The sequence below is a fragment of the Ambystoma mexicanum genome, chromosome 9 (assembly GCF_040938575.1).
Source record: "Ambystoma mexicanum isolate Mex_15411 chromosome 9, UKY_AmexF1_1, whole genome shotgun sequence".
In the NCBI taxonomy this organism is placed as follows: Eukaryota; Metazoa; Chordata; class Amphibia; order Caudata; family Ambystomatidae; genus Ambystoma; species Ambystoma mexicanum.
In genome coordinates, this window is record NC_090931.1 from 681353493 (window position 1) to 681373436 (window position 19944).

Here is a 19944-nt window from a genome sequence, read left to right on the forward strand (position 1 = left end):
GAGATCTAGTCTACATATTGATCTGAACGGGTTGAATGCATAGCACCAAAAGAGGTACATCCAGGTGGAATAACGATCTAGCCTTTCACTGCAGGTTTATAGGGCTGTAAAAAGAGAGCCTCAAATCTGGAGCCTGGTGTCACTTCAGCATGAGTTGAGAGTGAAGTAGAGTCCTCAAGTAAAAGATTAGGTGAAAGGTAAATGCTTTTGAAAAGCAAATACAGTTGGCATGCTCACCAACCATCTTGTCCTGATTTAAAGGACATAGGGCTTGTTTTAGCCCTACTGCTTGGCTGCCTGCATGGGGACAACAGAATCGAGCTGTGGAGTTTGTCTCGGGCTGCACTATCCCTCCTTTGACTACAGTTATAAGAGTCTGGATTTAAACATGGGGTATTCGGCTGCTCTTAGGTCAGATCACAGTAAGGAGCAAAGTAAAAACCCCTTTTCACCTCCCATGGCCCTTTCATAGATGCTATGGGCGCTTTCAATATTATCAGTAACAAAGATCCTAAACAAGGCATTTGTGCTAGAATTACCAGAATGCAATGCAAAGATACCCATGTGTCAGTGACCCGCATGGACATCTTAGTAGCCACGGTTTGACTCTACCAATGGTACCACAGGCAACAGGGTGCATTGTGTACTCTTGAACAGCCATACAGCACAGTGAAAGCTAATTGAGGCTTAAGGGGTCATGTTCCAGGCTTCTACAAAGCATAGTCATTTCTTTAAATGATGGGCTTCCCCCCCCCCCCCCCCCCCGAGCTTTTAACTTTGAAGATGGAACATATGTGCTGAAGCTATTGGTGGACTCTCTAGTTTAGTCATTTCGTACTATGTCAAGACTGTTCTCAAAGAGCATACTCTAAGCAACTATGCTCTTTCACAATGGATGATCCAGGTACTTATTGTTAAAAATATATCCCATAATGAGCCTCATGGAGGGTTGTTGGGAGGGCAACATGTGTATCTATGTAAGATACCAATGCTGGAGAAATAGTAGTTGCTCACCATCTAGTTGTTCCTAGCCGCCCACCCTATATGCACCCACATTTTCCATACTATGGAAGAACCGATCCAAAAAGGACTGAGGTACAGGGAGACAGCGGGTGAGGCCACTGTTTTTTATTTTTTATTTATTTATTTATTTTTTTTTAACAATCTGTTTTGTTGTTGTTGTTGTCCTGCTGATCAGCACATGTATTCTGTGTCCTGGTGCTGCAGAATATTTCGTTTGTCGGATGAAAAGGTGCTGTAAGACCTAAAAGTACAAAGGGTTGGTACATTCAGTATCCAGTAAATGCAGTGTGAGGAGCATGTTAATCAAAGTAACATTTTATATCTTCTAGCAAGTTTAAGAACTGTTTTACACAAGGCATGTTTCATACAGCAATCATTTGAAGCCGTCACAAAATGTTTTTCAACAGTAGTAGTACTACACAATTACTAAAACTTTTCTGACATTTGTATTCTTGGCCTAATTATTTTGTCGATCTCCGCTTTCCCCAGCTCATTCTGTGCAGTTCTACAGCATGAATCGGCCTGTGTCTCGGCACACTCCTCCAACAATCGGGGGTTCCTTGCCTTACAGGCGCCCACCATCCATCACCTCACAACCAAGTCTTCAGAACCAAATGAATGGAGGCCCTTTTTATAGCCAAAACCCAGGTAAGGCTGACCTTTGCTAATTGTTTATGTATTTATTGAGCATTTGTATGCCACCTATACAGCAGAAGGTGTTTTCAGGCACCACAAGACAGAGGAGAAAGTAATAATAACGGTCCTACTAGGCCTTGTGACATTTGGATAGTGCAAGTGAAGTATAAGAAGTGCAGGTGGAGGGGAACAGAGAAGGGCGCAGGGATAGAGAGGGTGACAAGGGAGAAATGCTGCAGGGAGGGGTCCTAAGGGGCTGGGCAATTGCTAAAGGGTGCCCAAGAGGTCAAAGGCCAGGGGGAAAACAGGGATAGGGGTTGATAGTGCAAGGACAGGTTTGGATGAGCCTCAGAAGGCTAGTCAGGGAAGGGTGCCTGAGGGCAAGTGCTGGTAGGAAGAGGTGCGGGGGAAGACTGGTCGGAGGAGGGCCTGACCCCAGTAAGACTCATAAGGGACACACGCAACCATTCACGGCGGCAGGAGGAGACTAGCAGGGGATGGGGAGAGGGCAGGAGGAGGCGAAAAGGAAGGTCTTGAGAAGCTTCCGGAACTTAAGGAGATCCGGCTCAAGTCAGAGAGGGGCAGGGAGGCCATTCCAGAGGGAAGCTCCTGCCGAAGAGAGAGCTACCCCCTACTACCTGCTTGGAGAAACGATGTGTACATTAACATCTTTAGACTTACTCTGTTGATGTATAGACTTGCAATGCTCATTAAGACCCCATACTTCCTAAATCAATGAAAATGGGTCCATCAAAACTGATGATCACAATACAATGTGATATAAATTCAACATTTTGTTAGCAAAAGGAGTGTATAGAACGAACAAGCACGGATTGCATCCAATACTGATGAGTGAACACATAGAGCTGCCAAATGCGTAGGGCATGGGGCAGACAGGAGTGCATGCGTAGAGCAGACAAGAGCGCATACGTAAGGCAGACAGGTATGCATGCATGGGACAGACAGGAGTACATGCTTGAGGCAGACAAGAGTGCACGCGTGGGCCAGACAAGAGTGGATAGGAGGACATGGAACGGACTGGAGCGCATAGAATTGCGTGACGTATAAAGTATGGTTTGGAACGCAGAGAACGCTTAAAGAACACATAACCCACAATGACTGGAGTACGGATGGCGAACTGGAGCGCACAGAGCGGACTAGAACTCAAGCAGCAAGTCGGAATGCGTGAATGAGTGGAGCGGACCGAAATATATGATGCAGACTGAGATGCATGGAGTGGATAGGAGTGCATGGAACGGACTGGAGCACGTGACGTATATAGTATGCTTTGGAATGCAGAGAATGTCTGAAAGGGCACATAACCCATCTTATCTCACCACCACGCTTACTCTCTCCTTACATCAACACTCAACTAGAACACAGAGATACTATGACACCATTCGGTATAACTGTTCTCATACCTACACTCGTTGCTCACCCCACATCATTCTAAGTAATCACTGCTGGTTACACACCCCCCAGCCAGGCATTCTCCTCAGGCCTAACGCAGCCACATCCGATCTGGATAAATCCTGCCAGAACTAACACATACTCCTGACCTCTCAACCCGCACACCTACCGCTAGAAAGCGCTATTAGACGGATACCGCACGAGCTCCACACATACCCGGTGCTCACGCGCACCCTTTTTAACTCTCTACTGATATGAACTTTGGTTCCCAAGGGCGTTCAACCTACCAGCGCCTTCAGACCATACCAATGGTATATAAGGCGCTATATAAATGCAAAATAACAATAACAATAAAGATATGTTAGTATGTTAGGGACACAACATATGTCATTATGTTAGGGCACAACATACAAAAGCAAGCCAGATTACTTTTTTACTTTTGGTGTCTAGTGTTGCATACAGCATGTCTTCCAGAAGGTACAGTGCAGTTAGTGACTTCAAATTAATTGAACAAATGAACGCATATTGAAGGCCACAGGCTCATTTAGCATATTGTTTTGCTGAATATTCTTCTAAATAGCATACCTGGTTTTAGTGCAGTAACTGAATACTATGCAGATTGCCGGCTTGATGCTGTAACTGAGGAAAAGCGAGCAAGTTTTACAATCTCACTACACAAACAAAGAGTGAGGACACTGTCAGAAACATATAGTTGTAGGTTTAGACTCTTCTGATAAATTACATCTTCTTCACAATGGGCTATGGAACAAATGTGATACCCTCTGTTCCAGGCAGGATTTGAAGGTTAGACACTCGTAAAATGTGAATGCATGTTGTTAGCCCACTTGATCCAAGATATACGAAATAGCATGGAGAAATATATTGCTGTTTTTATTGGCTCAATGGGACTATTTACCTAAGTAAATGAAAGATTTGTTTGGCAAATACTCAAGTATGGTATTGCAGAGAGTCTTATGGTATCCGATTAAATCTGCAAGCAATTTCCTGGACCAGAGCAAATAATACTATTTAATATTTTATTGCGCACTTAACAACGCAGGTCCGGGATTCTAACCGGTTTTGCTCTGCGTTGTCTTGCTTCCAAGACAAACGTGTTGCCCCGGAGCTATCCTCCAGGCCGGGTTAATAGATTTTCTCATTGGACTAAAATCAGAAATGGTTAAGGCGGCAGTGTATTCTGACACGTCGTCTTCAATTCTAGCAGATCTCTCACTATAGTTACAGGTAGTTAAATAATTCTCCCACCATTTTGCAAATGTTGTTTTTGATGTTTTCATTCATGCGGACAGCAGTGTTCTAAGATTCAAACCCCTTTCCAATGGATTGCATCCCCCGAAATATTGCTTATCTTGATAGATATCCTGCAGCAGCTCCTGTCCTGTAAACATTCCCAGTAACGGGCATAGTGTTGGTCGGCATGTTCCTTCATAGATGGTTCAACTCTATGGTCCTGGAAGTGATGCTTTCATGACGTAAATAGCACACCATGTGACGTCCACATGACTTCCACTGTTTTCTCGAAACACTCAAAAGATTATTTTAAACTGTCACTATGCCCGGGACCCATGTACCTTCAGAGTTCAAGTGCTGCAGGGACTCCAACGGTCAGATGTCCATGATGGATACCCACAATAATTGTGTATGCCGCCTGCACTTGCCACAATGTTGAGCAATGTGGTCCCTGTCAAGCCATGAATCCCAAGGTCCTTATGGAATGGGCTGAGTTAGCACTCGCCCTGCTCTAGGGGGAAATCTTCAGTTGTATACCAAGGGCCTGACCCCTGAAGCAGAGGAAGAGGCATAAGAAGAAACACAGGTCCCACCCGAGTAAATCTGGTTACTCCTCTTCCTCGTACTCGCAGAAAAAGAAAGATGAGTCAATCAGAGACTAGAGCGCTGAATCAACTATGAACCCAATAAGGCAACCTCTCCTCCTAAAGGTGGAACGAATGATCAGTGGGAGGAATGAAAAAATGAAATGCTCAATTTTTCTGTAAACGTATCCATGAGGGTAGCCATTACATGCATTAAAGCTCAGTCCCTTCAGATTTAAAGGATCAAGACCATTCTGGCAAGTAAGCCGCAGCCAGTAAAAAAGCTATACTCCTGAGTCTATAGCACAGTTTTCCTGTTTGATACAGGCAATTTATGAAGAGGAAGGTGATCTTTTTCTAGATGGCATGGAACCTTTGAGCTTGCCTCAGACCTCATTGTCAGAATTACTTTCAGGTGAAATTGAAATTTTGGCTGTGGACTTGCGGCATGCAAATGGTCTTGGCACGTATCCAGACTTGACTATGTAGCAGGCACCACTTATAATCACCCAAATGCTGCCTTTTGTAGAACCATTGAAAAAGCAGTTGACATATTGGGGATCAAGGCCCCCTCGAAGCCTGCGGGGCAGTTACAGTATGATTTAACAGACCTCTTAGGCAAAGAAAACAATTGTACCCTTTGAGGTGCCCATGGCAGGCCCAAACCTATTTATATGGCCAAACCAGTGTTCTGCTCTTGTGGTGGATAAAGATATGACAAAAAGTACAAACTGGCATCCATTGACCAGTTCTTTGTTTTGTTTTTTTCTCAGCACACGCCGTACAAAGCATTCTTCTTTTTTCCTGTATTTACCACTGGGCAGGAGCAGCAAAAAGATAGATGCAATAAGCAAAAAGGTATTTTTATGCGGCAGTATGACCATGAAGGTTATTAACACGTCTTGCACATTGGCCAATTATGCACACACTGTGGCATAATTTCAGAGGCCTGCCTTACTGAAATCAAACTATGGCTGACTAATAATTAACTTCAATCCAACCCTTTTAAAACCGAGATAATATTTATGGGCCCAAAAGATCTATTAAAGGATCCAGCAAGATGTCCTCGACCCACAGCATTTACGTGGGAGCGATGGGCGTAACAGGCAGCATATCGAAAAATAAGTGGCAAGAGCGGAGAACCCTGGGGACGCCAGAGGTGACCAAGTACGAGCTGAAGTAAACTGACCAATCTTCACTGCTTGGCATCGATCAGAGACAAAACTCTGAAACCGTGCCATAGCAGGGGTGAGTTGCTCAAGTAGGCTTGTCAGACGGCATCATTTTATTTTATTTATTTTTGCATTTGTGTAACGCCCAGACCCACGGGTATCACATCGTTTGTACAGGTGGATACAGCAGTAAAATTGTAGACAAAATTATTAAATAGGAAAGATGGTAGTGAAAACAAAGAAAGATGTAGCTAATAATTAATAGTTAGTCATACTTGTTAAATAACCAAGTTTTCAAATGTTTCTTGAATGCAGAGTATAAGGGCTAATTTTTTCGGTGCGGAGGAGGAGTTCCAAAGGGAGGGATCCTTGGTGCTGAAGCTCACCCAACTGCTCTGGCAAGTTTGAAACGTGGTACTGCTAGGATAAGCTGATTGGAGGAACATAGAGTGCGACAGTGTTGTTTTCTTGCGATGTGGTCATTCAAGTATTTTAGGGCTTCGTTGTAGATGCCATGGTGTGCAATGGATAAAGTCTTGAAGTCAATCTGAGTTTTTATAGGTGGCCAGTTGACTTCCTGCCGGGTTGCAGATATGTGATCCGATTTACGGTGGCCCAGTGCCACCCGCAAGGGATCGTTTTGAAGCATCTGTAGTTTTGCTAGGTTGGCGGCAGATGTACCCATGAAAAGGGCATTGCAATAGTCAAGTTTGCTCAGAATGATGTCTCTAGAGAGTGTGAGACAGTTGTTGGATCTCAGGAATTATCTGCTTAGCGAAATAGGTTTTGCAGTGTAGGCAGTTGAGGATACTAGGGAGTTGACCTGCTTTGTCGTAGAAAGTTCAGCGTCAAGGTATAACCCCCAGGGGTTTGGCATATTTGAGGACAGGAATGGTGGTGCCATCAATAGTGAAGGAGGTGTAAGAGGGGTCCAGGGATTTGAGGTGGGAGGGGGAGCCCACAATGAGTAGCTTAGTTTTCTCATTGAGGCAGAGGTTGTGGGTAGACATTTAGGACTGAATGGTGCTGAATACTTTATTAATGGTGATGGGGTCACTGGTGTGGTTGCCGGTAATGGGGATGAGGACTTGCATGTCATCTGCAAAATTGGTATAGGTGATGCCTAGGTTATCAAGAATGTCAAAGAGCGGTTTAGTGTAGGACTTGTAGAGGGTAGGGGAAAGGCAAGATCCTTGTGGGACATCAGGAGGGACATGCATAAGGATTGGCTGTGTGGTTGTTGATTAAAAACTCTGGAGGTGCCGTTGCTAAGGAAGGATTTGATCAGCAGACTGCATCGGGGCAGAAATCGAAGATCTGGGAGAGATTTTGGCAGAGCAGGTCATGATCCACCAGATTAAACGCGGCAGAGAGGTCTAAAAAGAGAAGGATGGCTAAATTGCCATAGTCTCTGATACTGTCAAGTTGCATTTTTAAGTCGATTAGGGCCGTTTCGGTACAATGCTTCGGACGGAAGCCCGATTGCCTGACACCAAGGAGGGAGTGCTGTTCCAGGAATAATTGTGATTGTAAGTAGGCAATACGGTCTAGAATTTTCAGCAAGAAGGGGGTACTGTGGTGATGGGCCTGTAGTTAGTAGGTACTGTTGGGCTCAAGTATGTTTTTTTTTTTTTTAAACAAGGGGGTGCCCCAGGTTCATTTGATACTGGTGGGATCCTCACATGAGAAGAGTGATGAGTGATGGGGGTGAGACTGGGGACACAGAGCTTTATAATGTGAGCAGGGCAGGTATCTCCTTTGCAGTTGGAGGGTTTGCGGGCAATAATGGTATTCAGAACTGTCTCTTGGGTGACAGGGTGGAAGGATAAGTAAGGGGCAGGCTCCTGTGGGGGAGAGGGTGTGGACGGGGTCGGATGGTGCCATGGGAGGCACATGCATCGGTTTGGCAGCTTGTTTCTTGGTCGTTATTTTGCTGCAGAGAAGGTTGATTTTGGTAGTTGGAGCAGTTTGTATGGTGGTGCACCACTCTTTGTCAGGTGTAAGTAGGGAGGTGGGTGCACTTGGTATTTTTTATAATTCACGCAAGATGGCGAAGAGTTGCTTGGTGTTGGAAATTGCCATGAAGATTATGTTGTCATTGGAAAAAGCTTTAGTGGGTTTGAATGGTTTCAAGGATTTCTTCTTAAGAGGAGCATGTTGGTCGAGCGTGGCTGGTAGGCTCTCATGATAATGGTGGGCTAGTGCAGAGGGTCTCTTGCAGTTAGAGGGCTGTGCTTCAATGAGGGAGAGTAATGTGGGTTTGAGGGTTTCGTGTGTGAGCTTCCATGTGCTTCTTGCCTGGATTTGAGTAGGTGGTAGGCGAATGTTGGTCACAATATTGGACTGATGAAGGTTGAATTGAATCAAATGGTGATCAGGCCAAGCGACAGGGCTGATGAATAATATGTCGATGGTGGAATTAGTTGTCATTATCCAGTCAAGCATACGCCCTTTAGCCTGGGTGGAGGCAGAGCCAAGTTGTGAGACGTTCATGTCGTGGAAAGCTTGGACTGTCGGGGTAGCTTTATGATCGGCAGGATCTTTGAAGCCTAGGTTAAAGTCCCCTAGAATTATGCATTTGATAGTTCGTTTGATGAATGGTATTATGAGGAGTGGGATTTCAGTGACCAGCTCGTTGAGAGAGTTAAGTTGTCTATAGAGCAAGAGAATAGTGAAGGTTTTCTGGGGGTTGGTCTTAAGTTTGAGTGGGAGTGTTTCATGCCCCTCAGTGGGCGGCAGAGGGAGGGTTCGGATCTGGAGGTCGGATTTAAAGATGAGAACGACTCCTCCACTGATGGCATTGGTGCGGTCAGCTCTGTGGATGGAGTAGTTTGGGATTATGGAGAGGCTGAGAATGGGCCTGAGGCACTATGAAGCTAGATTTCTGTGATTTCCCTAGTTGCTCAATATAGTTGTCGATTATGAGGTCATTTCTGTGGGGTGGGCGCTCAGGGATCCTGCATTGGTGAGGGCACAGTTGAGAGGCTTATTCTGAGCAGTCCGAGATGTGGTCACTGGGTTGGCCGATGGGCTTGTTGTAGGGGGAGGGTGTTGTGGTGGTGGGTGTTGTGTGCTGCGGCAGGCTAGCCTATGTATTCTGAGATTTGCAAGAATGGCGTAGTAGTGTTGGAGGTCGTGGGGAAGGATGGCTGTTCTGGCTCGCAAATTATGGTATCTTTACAAAATATCCCCACCAAAAATATCGCCGTACATATTTTTGGGGGGGATAATTTGTGGGAGAGGGGGTGTCCCCCGCACATTTTAAAATATTACGGTGGTGTCCCCCGCAGGGTCCATGGGTAAATATCGCCGCAAAAATATGGCGATATTTTTGTATCGCAATATTTTTGCAGGACTATTAACACATGGAACCCAAATTATGTAATCTCTGAGGTCCCAAAAGTGGGCAGGAGGCTCTCCGGCAGATGGAGGGTGGTAGAGGAGAGCGGTTTGTGGATTTGGGAAAGGAGTGGGGGGTCAAGCTTTCGAGGGTCATGGCTAGTGGCAGGGCACTCTTGGTAGTAGTCAGGGCAGGTGGCCGGGCATTAGCTAGCGACAGGGGACTCTTGAGCATGGTCACGGCTGATGGCAAGTCCCCATTGCAACTGTACAAGACTGGGTTGCACAAGGAATTGGCTATGAATTGACAGGAGCAGGGCGAGAGAGCGTGGCGGACAAGGTGACTGGGAGGGATGTTGGACTGGGGGATAAAAGTGGCTGGGTGCAAGAACCAGCATGGCCTGATATGCTGGTCACTGTCCATGACGATTAAAGGAGAAGACAGTGTAGGCGGGTGGCTTGCTGGCAGGCAATTTAATGCTCATTATGGGAAGTGGGGGCAGTGGAGTTGTCGGGGGCGCTAGGTGTCTGGAGGGGCAGACTTGGTGGGGGTGTCATTAGGCATGGCAGGTATGCGTGGTGTAGAGGGTGGTCCCAGTGCTGGGGGTGGTTGGAGGCTGGAAGGCCTGATAAGCAGGTCAGTGGACATACTTCCTAAAGGTGTGGGCAGTGTTACGATGTTAGTGGACATATCCTGGTGGTGTATTTTGTCTAATGCAGGGTACAAGGCTGGCTGTAGGTATAGGGAGGGGGGGATGAAGGTGGTGGGCACTGAAAGTGGGGGGAACGGTGTTAAGGGTAGTGGAGGTACAAATTAGCGCTAGAACCACATGGGTGTTAGATGTAGGCGCAGTGGTCAAACCTCTTAGTAGGTAGGCGCGGTTGTGCTTTGTGATGCAGGGGTAGGCCAAAGCTGAATTTGGGCAAATGCTGGGAGATACTAGTGGTGGTGGGCGTGCCAAAGATCCCAACGTGCAGAACCTGTGGGCGGCGTAGGCCCGGATGGGGCAAGACAGGGAAAATCCAATCGGGCCTTGGTTGTGGGCCTTTGTATGGGGCCTCCATCACATGTCCAGGGTCATCCGGGAGCAGGATTGGCCAATCGCTTGTGGTTTGGTGCGGGTCAAGCATCAGAGGCGTTTTGGTAGCCTCGTCCATGGAAGTACACCCAGCCGGATCTGACGACATGGCAGCGGGCAAAACAGGCATTTCAGGTGGCAGGTTTTCAGTAATGAGGCAGGGCTGATCACACGAAGCCCAGCAGAAGTTTGCAGCATATTATTGTAGGGCACAGATATACTTACTGACCATGATGTAAATCCGGCAGCCAAACTGCTCAAACTAGTGGAGTGAGCGGATTGCTCAAGAAGGAGCTCCTGTGCATCACAGCTAACCCCACAGGGCTAGACAGGGGGAAATCGTAGCATAGCAGGATGGTGTGGTGCACAGTATCAAAATCTGCAAACAGGCCAAGCTGCATAAGTAAAGACAACTGTGTCATATCTGAGCAATACAAAGCTTCATCCCTTCGCCTCAGACCAGGGCTGTTTCTGCCCATGTCCAGGGAGGAAACCGGATTGTTATGAATCCAGAATCTAGTGGTTTTTGCCAAATCTTGTGGTACCACTACTATCTCCGGAATCTTAGTTATCCAAGGTATCCCACTTTTCATTTTTCTTTCTGATGCTTTTTTTGAGAAGGCAGTTTCTAAATAGACCATTTCCTCATTGAATCATAATGTGCATTTTGGAAAGCTATTCTGGGGCACACAAGGAAGTTCCTCAATGCCTTGGGGCCCATTCCACTGGAGGAGGGGCTGCAACATCAGTAGTACCGCGAAGGGTATAGTTGGCAGACCTTTGCCTTGCCATAAATTGGTCATTCACATCTTCCTGCACTACAGTTTGGGCTCGGTCTGTGCGGGATACCTGTTTTGGGAGGCCTTAATTTAAGTCATATCTTTCACTTTCTTCGCTACTCCATGCTACTCTGCATTCCACGTAGACTCCTCATATCGAGAGACTTCTACAGCAGTACAATTTATTTGAAGGAAAAGTCACTTACCCGGTTAATATTATTTCTGATAATTCTTCCAAAGTTTCCCAGATTTCTCATTCCCCTCCCATCCTGTCCCTCAAAGTAGAGCTTCAAAGTTGTAAGCTTTTTAAAAAAAAGCTGCTGAACACAGTTGGTGTGATTTTGATCACCTCTACAGCCAGAGCCTTTCCCACACCCCAAAAGGTTTCTTCAATACCCCTCTGCCCAGTCGGGGTTGTGGTGAATATAGAAGTAGATACCTGCCATTTAGCATCTAAGAGAAAGTATACAATAAACCCCTCCAGTGAGCAAGCAACCCTCCCTCATCTACACAGGACTGATTTGCTAATGTCATTGAATTTATGAAGGGGCTATTGTTAAACCTCCTACCAACCGATACCTTATTGAGAAAATGCACATTATACTACAAGACAATGTACATAGATGCCCCACGCTTAATCCACATGTGCGTATGTTCATGAAAAATTCCCAATAAAGGGTCTCAATGAATGCTTTCACACTCTCTTGCAAAGTTAATGTTTTTATTCGAAGGAACAATCACTATAAAAGCATTGCAATTATCACTGTGATTACACAACACTCAATATAATAAAGGTTATTAATCAGACCCTCCATGATTTTACATCATGAAATGGCAAATTTTGCGGCATGAAATGGCAGATTTTGCGGCACAAACCTTTATTTATGGTGGCATTTTTGCAGCACAATTTTTATTGGCTGGAGGGTGCAAGATTGGTACATTGCAGGAAAGAGACTGTGTGCAAGGCTACAAGAGAGCCAGGGTGTCAATATATGTATCTTTTATATCCAATAGGAAGAGTCCTAGATGTCTCTGGCTTGGCAGAACAGTGTTTGTTTTGGCTACGTTTTTTGGTTTAATGTACATGCCTAGTTTTATTATTAACGTTATTAATCATTATCAGTTGTAATGCTGAAAATATTCCCCTTCTATGTTCCCCAATCCTGCAAACACCCACACACCTCTATCACCCAACACACCTCACCAATTCCCCATCTCAACTTGTGTTTTTGAACCTCACGCTCAGTCATACATATCCTCACATGTTCTGTCACACTGCCAAGTCACAATTTGCGCTCTCTAGTCCCTGCCAAACTCCAAATCATACTCCCAACTCGCACCGTACGCTCCCCAATTCCTCCCGCAGTATACAGTCCTTCATTCTTGCATGCTACTTCTGCATCTTTCATCCTTTCTCCCATTCTATCACACTCTTCCCTCATCCTTTCTCCTAATCTGCAGCCCACTATTACCCCTGAACCCAGGTTCCTTCCACTTTCTGTACCTCCGCTCTCTGATTTCTGGCCCACCGCTCCACTGCATCCGCTCTGCTCTCTTGCCCACTGCTTCCCCCCTCTGACCCACTGCTCTCCCTCTGATCTCCCTTCGCTTTCTTGCCTACCACACCACAGCTCACCCATCACTCCCCTCTTACTCCTTTCTCTCACATATTGTGACCATTTTTCGATTTTTGAAGAAAACTGTAGATTTTGTCCTAAACAAAAAAAAAGGGCATCTAAAAATAGAGCAGAAGATGTGCTGTTTTTAGATAATCCATTTTTGGAAATGAGCAGGCCACCTAAATCTCAAAGGCGCATTCCCATGGGGCATAGCTGTAGTGCAAATAATGCGCTGGCCAGCCACCTTGAATAAGTTTGTGTTGGAAACGCTCTCCTGACAATGGTCTACAGGCTCCCCGTGCATTTCACCATGACTGGCCCTTAAGGGTCCTGCCACTGTAAAATGCAACCCACAAAAACACGTCTATCCCATTTGGGGAACAGAAATGCAAGTGAGACAGCAGCTGTCACACTTAAAAAATTATTTTTTTTAAGTATTGCATCAGTCAGTAGGGTCAGTAAAGACCCTGTAAAGCAGTGGCACCCCTCGTGCACGTATTTACAGTGGGCGCATAGAGTGGCCTACAATTTCTGCACATTTAAAAGCACATCTTGCTTGGCAATTTGGGATGCGCTTTTAAATGCGCAGAAACGCCCCCTGATTTGAGCAAAGGGGTGAAAAGGGACATCTGAATGGGCGCATATAAGAAGCGTCTATCTGAATGGGCGCATATAAGAAGCGTCCATTCAGATGTCCTTTGTGGATCGGACTGCGCTTTTTTTTGTTGTTGCTCAAGTGATGAAATGTGCTTGCGCATTTCATTTCATGAGTCCAAAAAAGAAGAGTTGAGCCCCTTGGCGCACTGAGTTAAAAAAAAAACATTCTTTTCAAAACCAGGCATTTTTGTGGGTGTTTTTGCAAAAACGGGCATTTTTTGCAGCATTTTGCAGGATCGCAAAATCGCTATAAACTGGAGGATCTGATTAATTAAAAGACTTCTATCATTTTCTAGCCTACATGTAATGAATCAGCCAAATTACTTGTCTCTAACTAAAATGTCTCATCCACATTAATTAGTCCTCAATTGAATGGTCTTTCAATTCCTCTTCCCTTTCTCAGTGCGATTATAAAAATCAAAACCAATAAAAACCTCATACTCGCACCACTCCTCTGTGATAGTATAGAGCTGAAAGCTGAGCTGACATCTTGAAGCTGGAGGGAAGCTTGAGTTGTACAATCCTAAAATCCTGAAACAATTCCCAAAATATAAAATCCAATTGAAAAGCCACCTAAAACAAACCATCATGATCAAAAATGGCTATAGGAAAAGCCTTTTAAAGAGATGTTATGTCAATTGGAAAACCATGATGCAAACATAAGTCAACTTCAAATAAGATAGGTCAATGGATTTGAGCTGCTGTAGTTACGTTTGTGGTGCGTCAATGTATACAGCTGAATGAAAAAGTATAGTCCTCTCAAAAAGCAAAAAGGAGTAGCTTTTGGAGCCTCTGCAATCAAAAATCCAATTTAGTGCTGCAAAAAGCCAGGACAGAAAAAGGATCAATGAGAGCCCCTCACTTCTCCATGGACCGGAATGGAGGTCTCTATCCAGCTTGCTAAATTCCTCAGCTCAGCCCCTCCAGCACTGCATCATGATCTCTAGCAACACTCCTTTAACTTCTCTTAGAAGCTCTATTTGTATGACCTCTGGATTTCGAACATTATCGCCTGGAATCGTTTTACCATATTCCACTGAATTTCAAAACATTCTCTGGAATATGTTTACCAAATTCCCTGGTTTGGAGTGCATCAGAACATTGCTTATTATTTACGGGAACATCAGGGACTATTTCAGTAAACAAAACGGACACTGAATCCCAGATCAGAAACTATATTTACAGTGTCCTATCGCATGCCATAAACAAATGGTAACCTGGCTCAAAGCTGACTGTTCGGAGAGCAGCAAAGGATTCTTTGGTAATTGCTCATTTGTGAACAGTACATGAATACAATTCAAATGCAACATGTTACTGACATGTCTGCAATATTTATACTTCTAAAATATGCATATCTAAGCTCCGTTTTTGTCCTAAATGAAACAGGAGCAATATGTAACAGGACCGTATGGTTTGTGAAACTACTCATATTTCATGAATGTATTTTCTTCCAGCTCTGCTAAAGTGCATGACAGTGGGGCGGGGAGAGAGAAGTGGCAAACAAGGGGAGAACTAAAGTCATTGGAGCATAGTGTGCACTATTTGTTATGGGAGCAACGCTTCATGGGGGCAAGAGAAATGTAACTGTCGGGGGAGGTTGACACCAAGCTGCTCTTGGAAACATTTTCCGGGGACAACTCTGCGCCATCTATCAATATGCGGAATCTGCGGGAGGCGAATCGGAGACATTAACAGAGAAACTTCATTTTGCCCTTTGACCTCACTATAAATTGAGTATCCTGACAAAGTATGCAGATTGCAATAAATGGTATACTTATAACTTTGCTAACAGCAAGCAAGTTAACTTTATTTTGGAATGAAAATTCCATAAAAACAAAACAATCAAATAATACAAAGAATTAAAAATCATGATGGTTACAATAAATACATAATACAAAGGACAGCAAACAGTCATCGATATTTATACAATAGGTAAATAGGTTTTGCACAGAAAATACAACATTAAATCTTTGTTGGCAGTATTATTCATGGCGAGGTCTTTTCCTAATGCACATAGCCTGTCTAAGATATGATGATAAAGCCCATCCAACAAGTTTTGTTTCCACTCTATATGGGATAATGTACCTCCTGTCCTACATTGTAAGGATATTGAAGTCACCAAAGAGTTTTGTGACCAAATCGAGGAAGGTGGCAGAGTTCTTTTATAAGCTCAAGCAACTCCAATATGACTTGCAATTTCCTTTTGTGTTTGGTAAGGGGGTATTTTATTCCATATAATACATAGCCACACAATGTAATTTCCTTTTAATATCTTGTGTCTTGCTTAATATAATGTAAGAGATCTTCCATTTGCTGATCCATATAATCAATACAGAGCCTGTTGGGAATTAAAAGAGCAAACATTATTATTTCAGTTTATAATCCGCCGGAGCCAGCAGGCATCAGGGCGCAGAGAGAAGCACAGACTAAGACAGAAGAAGGGATCAAATCACTCAAATAAATGTTCAATCGTTTTCTAAAAGTCAGCAGACAATTTTTCATATACCCGAGCGCTTGTCCATAGCAACACTTATGTACAATGGCTAGGGCCTTAAACTGAATCTTGGCCTTCACCGGGAGCCAGTGGAGACCCCTCCTATGCTCTGATATAGGCTCTCGCCTATACACGTTTCTTAACAAACGAACAACATCCTTTTGCAAGACTTGGAGAGTGCCTAAACTAACTTTGTTAGCGCCAAGATGGAGGGGGCTACAGGAGTCTATTCTGGGCATGATGATGGCTCTCAAGGGTTTCACAGTTGGATTCTGAAACATACTGTTTCATCAAGCGTAACAGTCTCAACTAATACTAAGTTTTATTCACTGTATGTTGGATCTGAACCTGTGAGCTAAGACTAGCTTCAAAAAAGACTCACAAGGTATTCACCTTAACTTAGAAAGAGATCTGATGGTTGTTAATAGAAAAGCCAAAATACAAGGTCTCACGCTCTTCTCTCGCTTGGGATGATCCAAAGATCAGAAGCTCGGTTTTTGCCGCTTTTAAACACATATGATGTGTCATCCAGTTTTGGATTTCATCATAAATTTGTGTCACTCTCATTGTGTCGGTTTCATAGGTGCCACTCAACTCTATAACCAGCTGAGAGTCACCTGTAATTTGAAAAATAGACGCCGAGTCTCTCAAGACACAAAAGGGTTGGCAATAGACATTAAATAATGATGGTGACCGACAGGAACCCTGTGGAACCCCACAACTCAATATTTCATAAGGCGAACCGGCATCCCCCCCCCCCAACTACTCTAGATGTTCTTTTATCCAAGAAGGATGCAGACCAAGCGGTTGCATTCTCCAACTGATTTTAGCCTTTTTATAAGTTGTTTATGGTTCACTAAGTGGAAGGCTGCTGACAGATCTAATAATATCAGCAGCCCGCTTTGCCCTTGTCCATCAGAAGAAGCATCTCCATCTGCAGGTCCAGGAGCGCACTTTCGGTACCATGATAGGCTCTGAACCCAGATTGTCTCCAGTGCAATGCCTGAGTATTTTCCAGATGTTCTTGGAATTGGGCTGTAGCAAGCCTATCAATAACTTTCAAGAAGAAAGGGGCATTGGAGATGGGTCTTAAATGTTAATAGTCTTTAGGGTCCATGCCAGGTTTTTTATTAATGGCGTCACTGCCATTTTTTTGAGTGCAACTCTTTTTGTTCTGAAGGAGGCATTATTCAGACGTGTAAGGAATGGAGCAAATAGTTCAGTGCTCTGGGATAGTTTTGCTAGGGAGCATATCTCCCGCACAGGTAGTGGGGTTTTATGGTTTTCAAGATTTTAGTAACTTCATCTGCACGTTTAGGTTTAAATGAGAAATTTGGATGCTCTAAAGAGGGCCCCTCAAGCTCGTTCTCCACACAAATATCAGCACTTCGCTGTACTTTACCTTGGGTGATTTCTATAGGAACCTTAGATATTTTGTCTGCAAAGGCCCTCTGAATATCACTACAGTCTAATTCCAAAGGGGGATTGAACCAAGACATAACTTTGGGCTTTTCCATTTCTCTCAGATTCTGAGTTTCCTGAATCATGTTTAGCATTAGCAATTTGTTGATCAAAGTAATTTTTCTTGGCTAGGATGATCTCAGCACAATATTGTTTATCCAGCCTTTTCCAAGTCTCTTTATTTGGCCGTGCGGTTATCTTCTGCCCAACTCTTTTGGATTTATTTTTTTTTCTTTTTCTTCTTTTTTTTAAAGCTTTATCAAACCAAACATACAGCTCTTAATGTGTAACGGAAAAATAGTTCAAGCAGTTTAATAATATGTATTGAAAACAACTTTAATATTGTGCTTTAAACTCAAGCAGTGCACAAATTAAACATTCTAACATTAAACATTAGAGCTTTGGGGTATTGAGAATGTCACTCAGCGACTTGGACACTTGAAATTAATAATTGTCTGTGGCACAGGGAAGTATTACCCCCTCCTTCATAAAAAGTTAAAGACCTTACTACTCCTAAAGTTGCTCCAGGACAAACAACACCAAGTTAGATTAACAGTCATTTTATGTTTTCTTGCATATTTATGAATATAATACATATAATGCCTTGGTGTCCTGGTGAATGTTCACAAGGATGTTTAACCAATCCGCTAGGCAGTCCTATGACCCGAGAACAGCCCAAAGAGTGGCCCTATTGACCTCACCAAAAGCTGTGCTCCGGTCCATGAAGGCCAAATCGATGGGTAATTTTTTTACTAATTGCTGAATATGACACAATCCGGTCAAGATTCAACACTTTAAACAACTAATTTGTACCAATCCCTGATTGATAGCCCTACTGGGTATTTGTTGAAATACTATTAACACTGACCCAGTTCTCTAATTCATTTAGAAAGGCCCAGCAAAATATATTAAAGTTTGTGTCTAGAAGCGAAATAGGTGGATATGCGACAGGGCTGTTTCTATTCCCTATCTTATATACAGTGTCAATTACAGCCTGTTTCCTGCTGGCTGATGTTTTACATACTTTTACCATGGCATTAAATGCTCTAGTAAGCGCGGAGGCCCACAAGTCGGCCATATCAAAAAATAAATCGGCTGGGATACCATCTGGTCCAGGGCAACACAACAGCAAAAATAACGTAACTGTAACTTTATATAGGTTAATCTAGTGGTACGTTGTCCATTTGTATATCTAGGGATAACGCTCACAAATAATCTTAGCTAGCAACGACCCGTAGCAGTATGAAGGGAATACTTTGTGGTTGTATTTTGTGCACAGTGGGTTTTTCAAAAGTGTCTCCTGTACCTCCCATTAGAGCAAAGTCAGCTTCTTTACTTTAAAAAAAACGACTTTCAAATTGTTACAGAAAGGTAAAATGTCACAATGGTTTAATATGTGAAGTCTTTAGTCTTCTTTTCCACAAATGCAGACCACAGAGGATTGTATTCAGGGATATCCCCAGATAGTGATCATTTTAGACATTACCTCATCAAATACGCCAGGTTATTGTAATCAGGCAATATTGGTCAGATTGATGGGGGCAATTTGCTCTTCTTTGCAATTTTGGTAAAAGGGTCTTTAAAATGAAGTGATTGTTTTTAAGTGGTTCTGTAAACAGGACAACATAGGGTATTATTTTCTTTGTATGGTATAAGTTTTTATTTGTAAGAAATTGTCATAAATAATACAGTTGAGTGAACCCTTTAAGTCGTACCTTTTTAAAAAGGTCTTTTCAGACATTTGGGAGAAACCTGAACATGATACACATTAGCTTTAATTTTAGCTAATCTCAACTGTCCTCTTAGAGAAAACCAAATCTGTCTAGTTAATGTTATATTGGATTTTACATAAGAAAATACAAAAATGCTTTCCTCTAACTTTTGTTTTCGTTCATGAAAGTTCACCAAATGTGGCCTGCAGCTCATCTGGTCAAATCTGTACACTCCTGTGAAATTAATCAACATTTGCAATGATTGCTAAACAAACAAATTTGACTGGGGCTTTCCATCAAGGCTGGAGTTTTTACCAGCCGAAGACACAAACATCTCCAACCCCTGCCCTCAGCGTGAAGTATGTGTGCTGTAAGAGAAGAGGAACTAAAGTATTTCTGGAATTTACTGCACAATGCATAAAGGCATCTGCAGCACTCCACTCCTCCCTCTCGCCCCAAACAAGTGTATGCAGGCCCCATTCAACAAAATAACTCTGCACAATCTCTTATTCCTCATCCCACTCAGGGGCTTTCTTCCTTCTGTTCTCCATTCTGGGGTTTGTCTTTTTTCTTGCTCGCCAATGTGGGGTTCTTTAGCCTCCCCCACTCTGGGGCGCTTCCTCCTGTGTCTCTCATGCGCCCGGCACCCTTTCCACTGCAGCTGCTGTGTACCTGATTGCTACAGACGGTGCTCCTCTGGTGGGGCGTTGGGTTGATTGGGCTCTCCT

The 19944-nt window shown here is 43.8% G+C and overlaps 1 protein-coding gene across 15 annotated transcripts in view; it reads left to right on the forward strand.

Moving 5' to 3' along the window:
• Nucleotides 1-19944, forward strand: part of ABI2 (abl interactor 2) — a 1586546-nt gene that overhangs the window by 1268566 nt on the left and 298036 nt on the right. For all 15 annotated transcript variants that reach the window (XM_069615537.1, XM_069615533.1, XM_069615538.1 and 12 more), the window contains one exon: nucleotides 1513-1671. In XM_069615537.1, the coding sequence (XP_069471638.1) occupies nucleotides 1513-1671 (159 nt within the window). The remainder of the gene's footprint in view (nucleotides 1-1512; nucleotides 1672-19944) is intronic.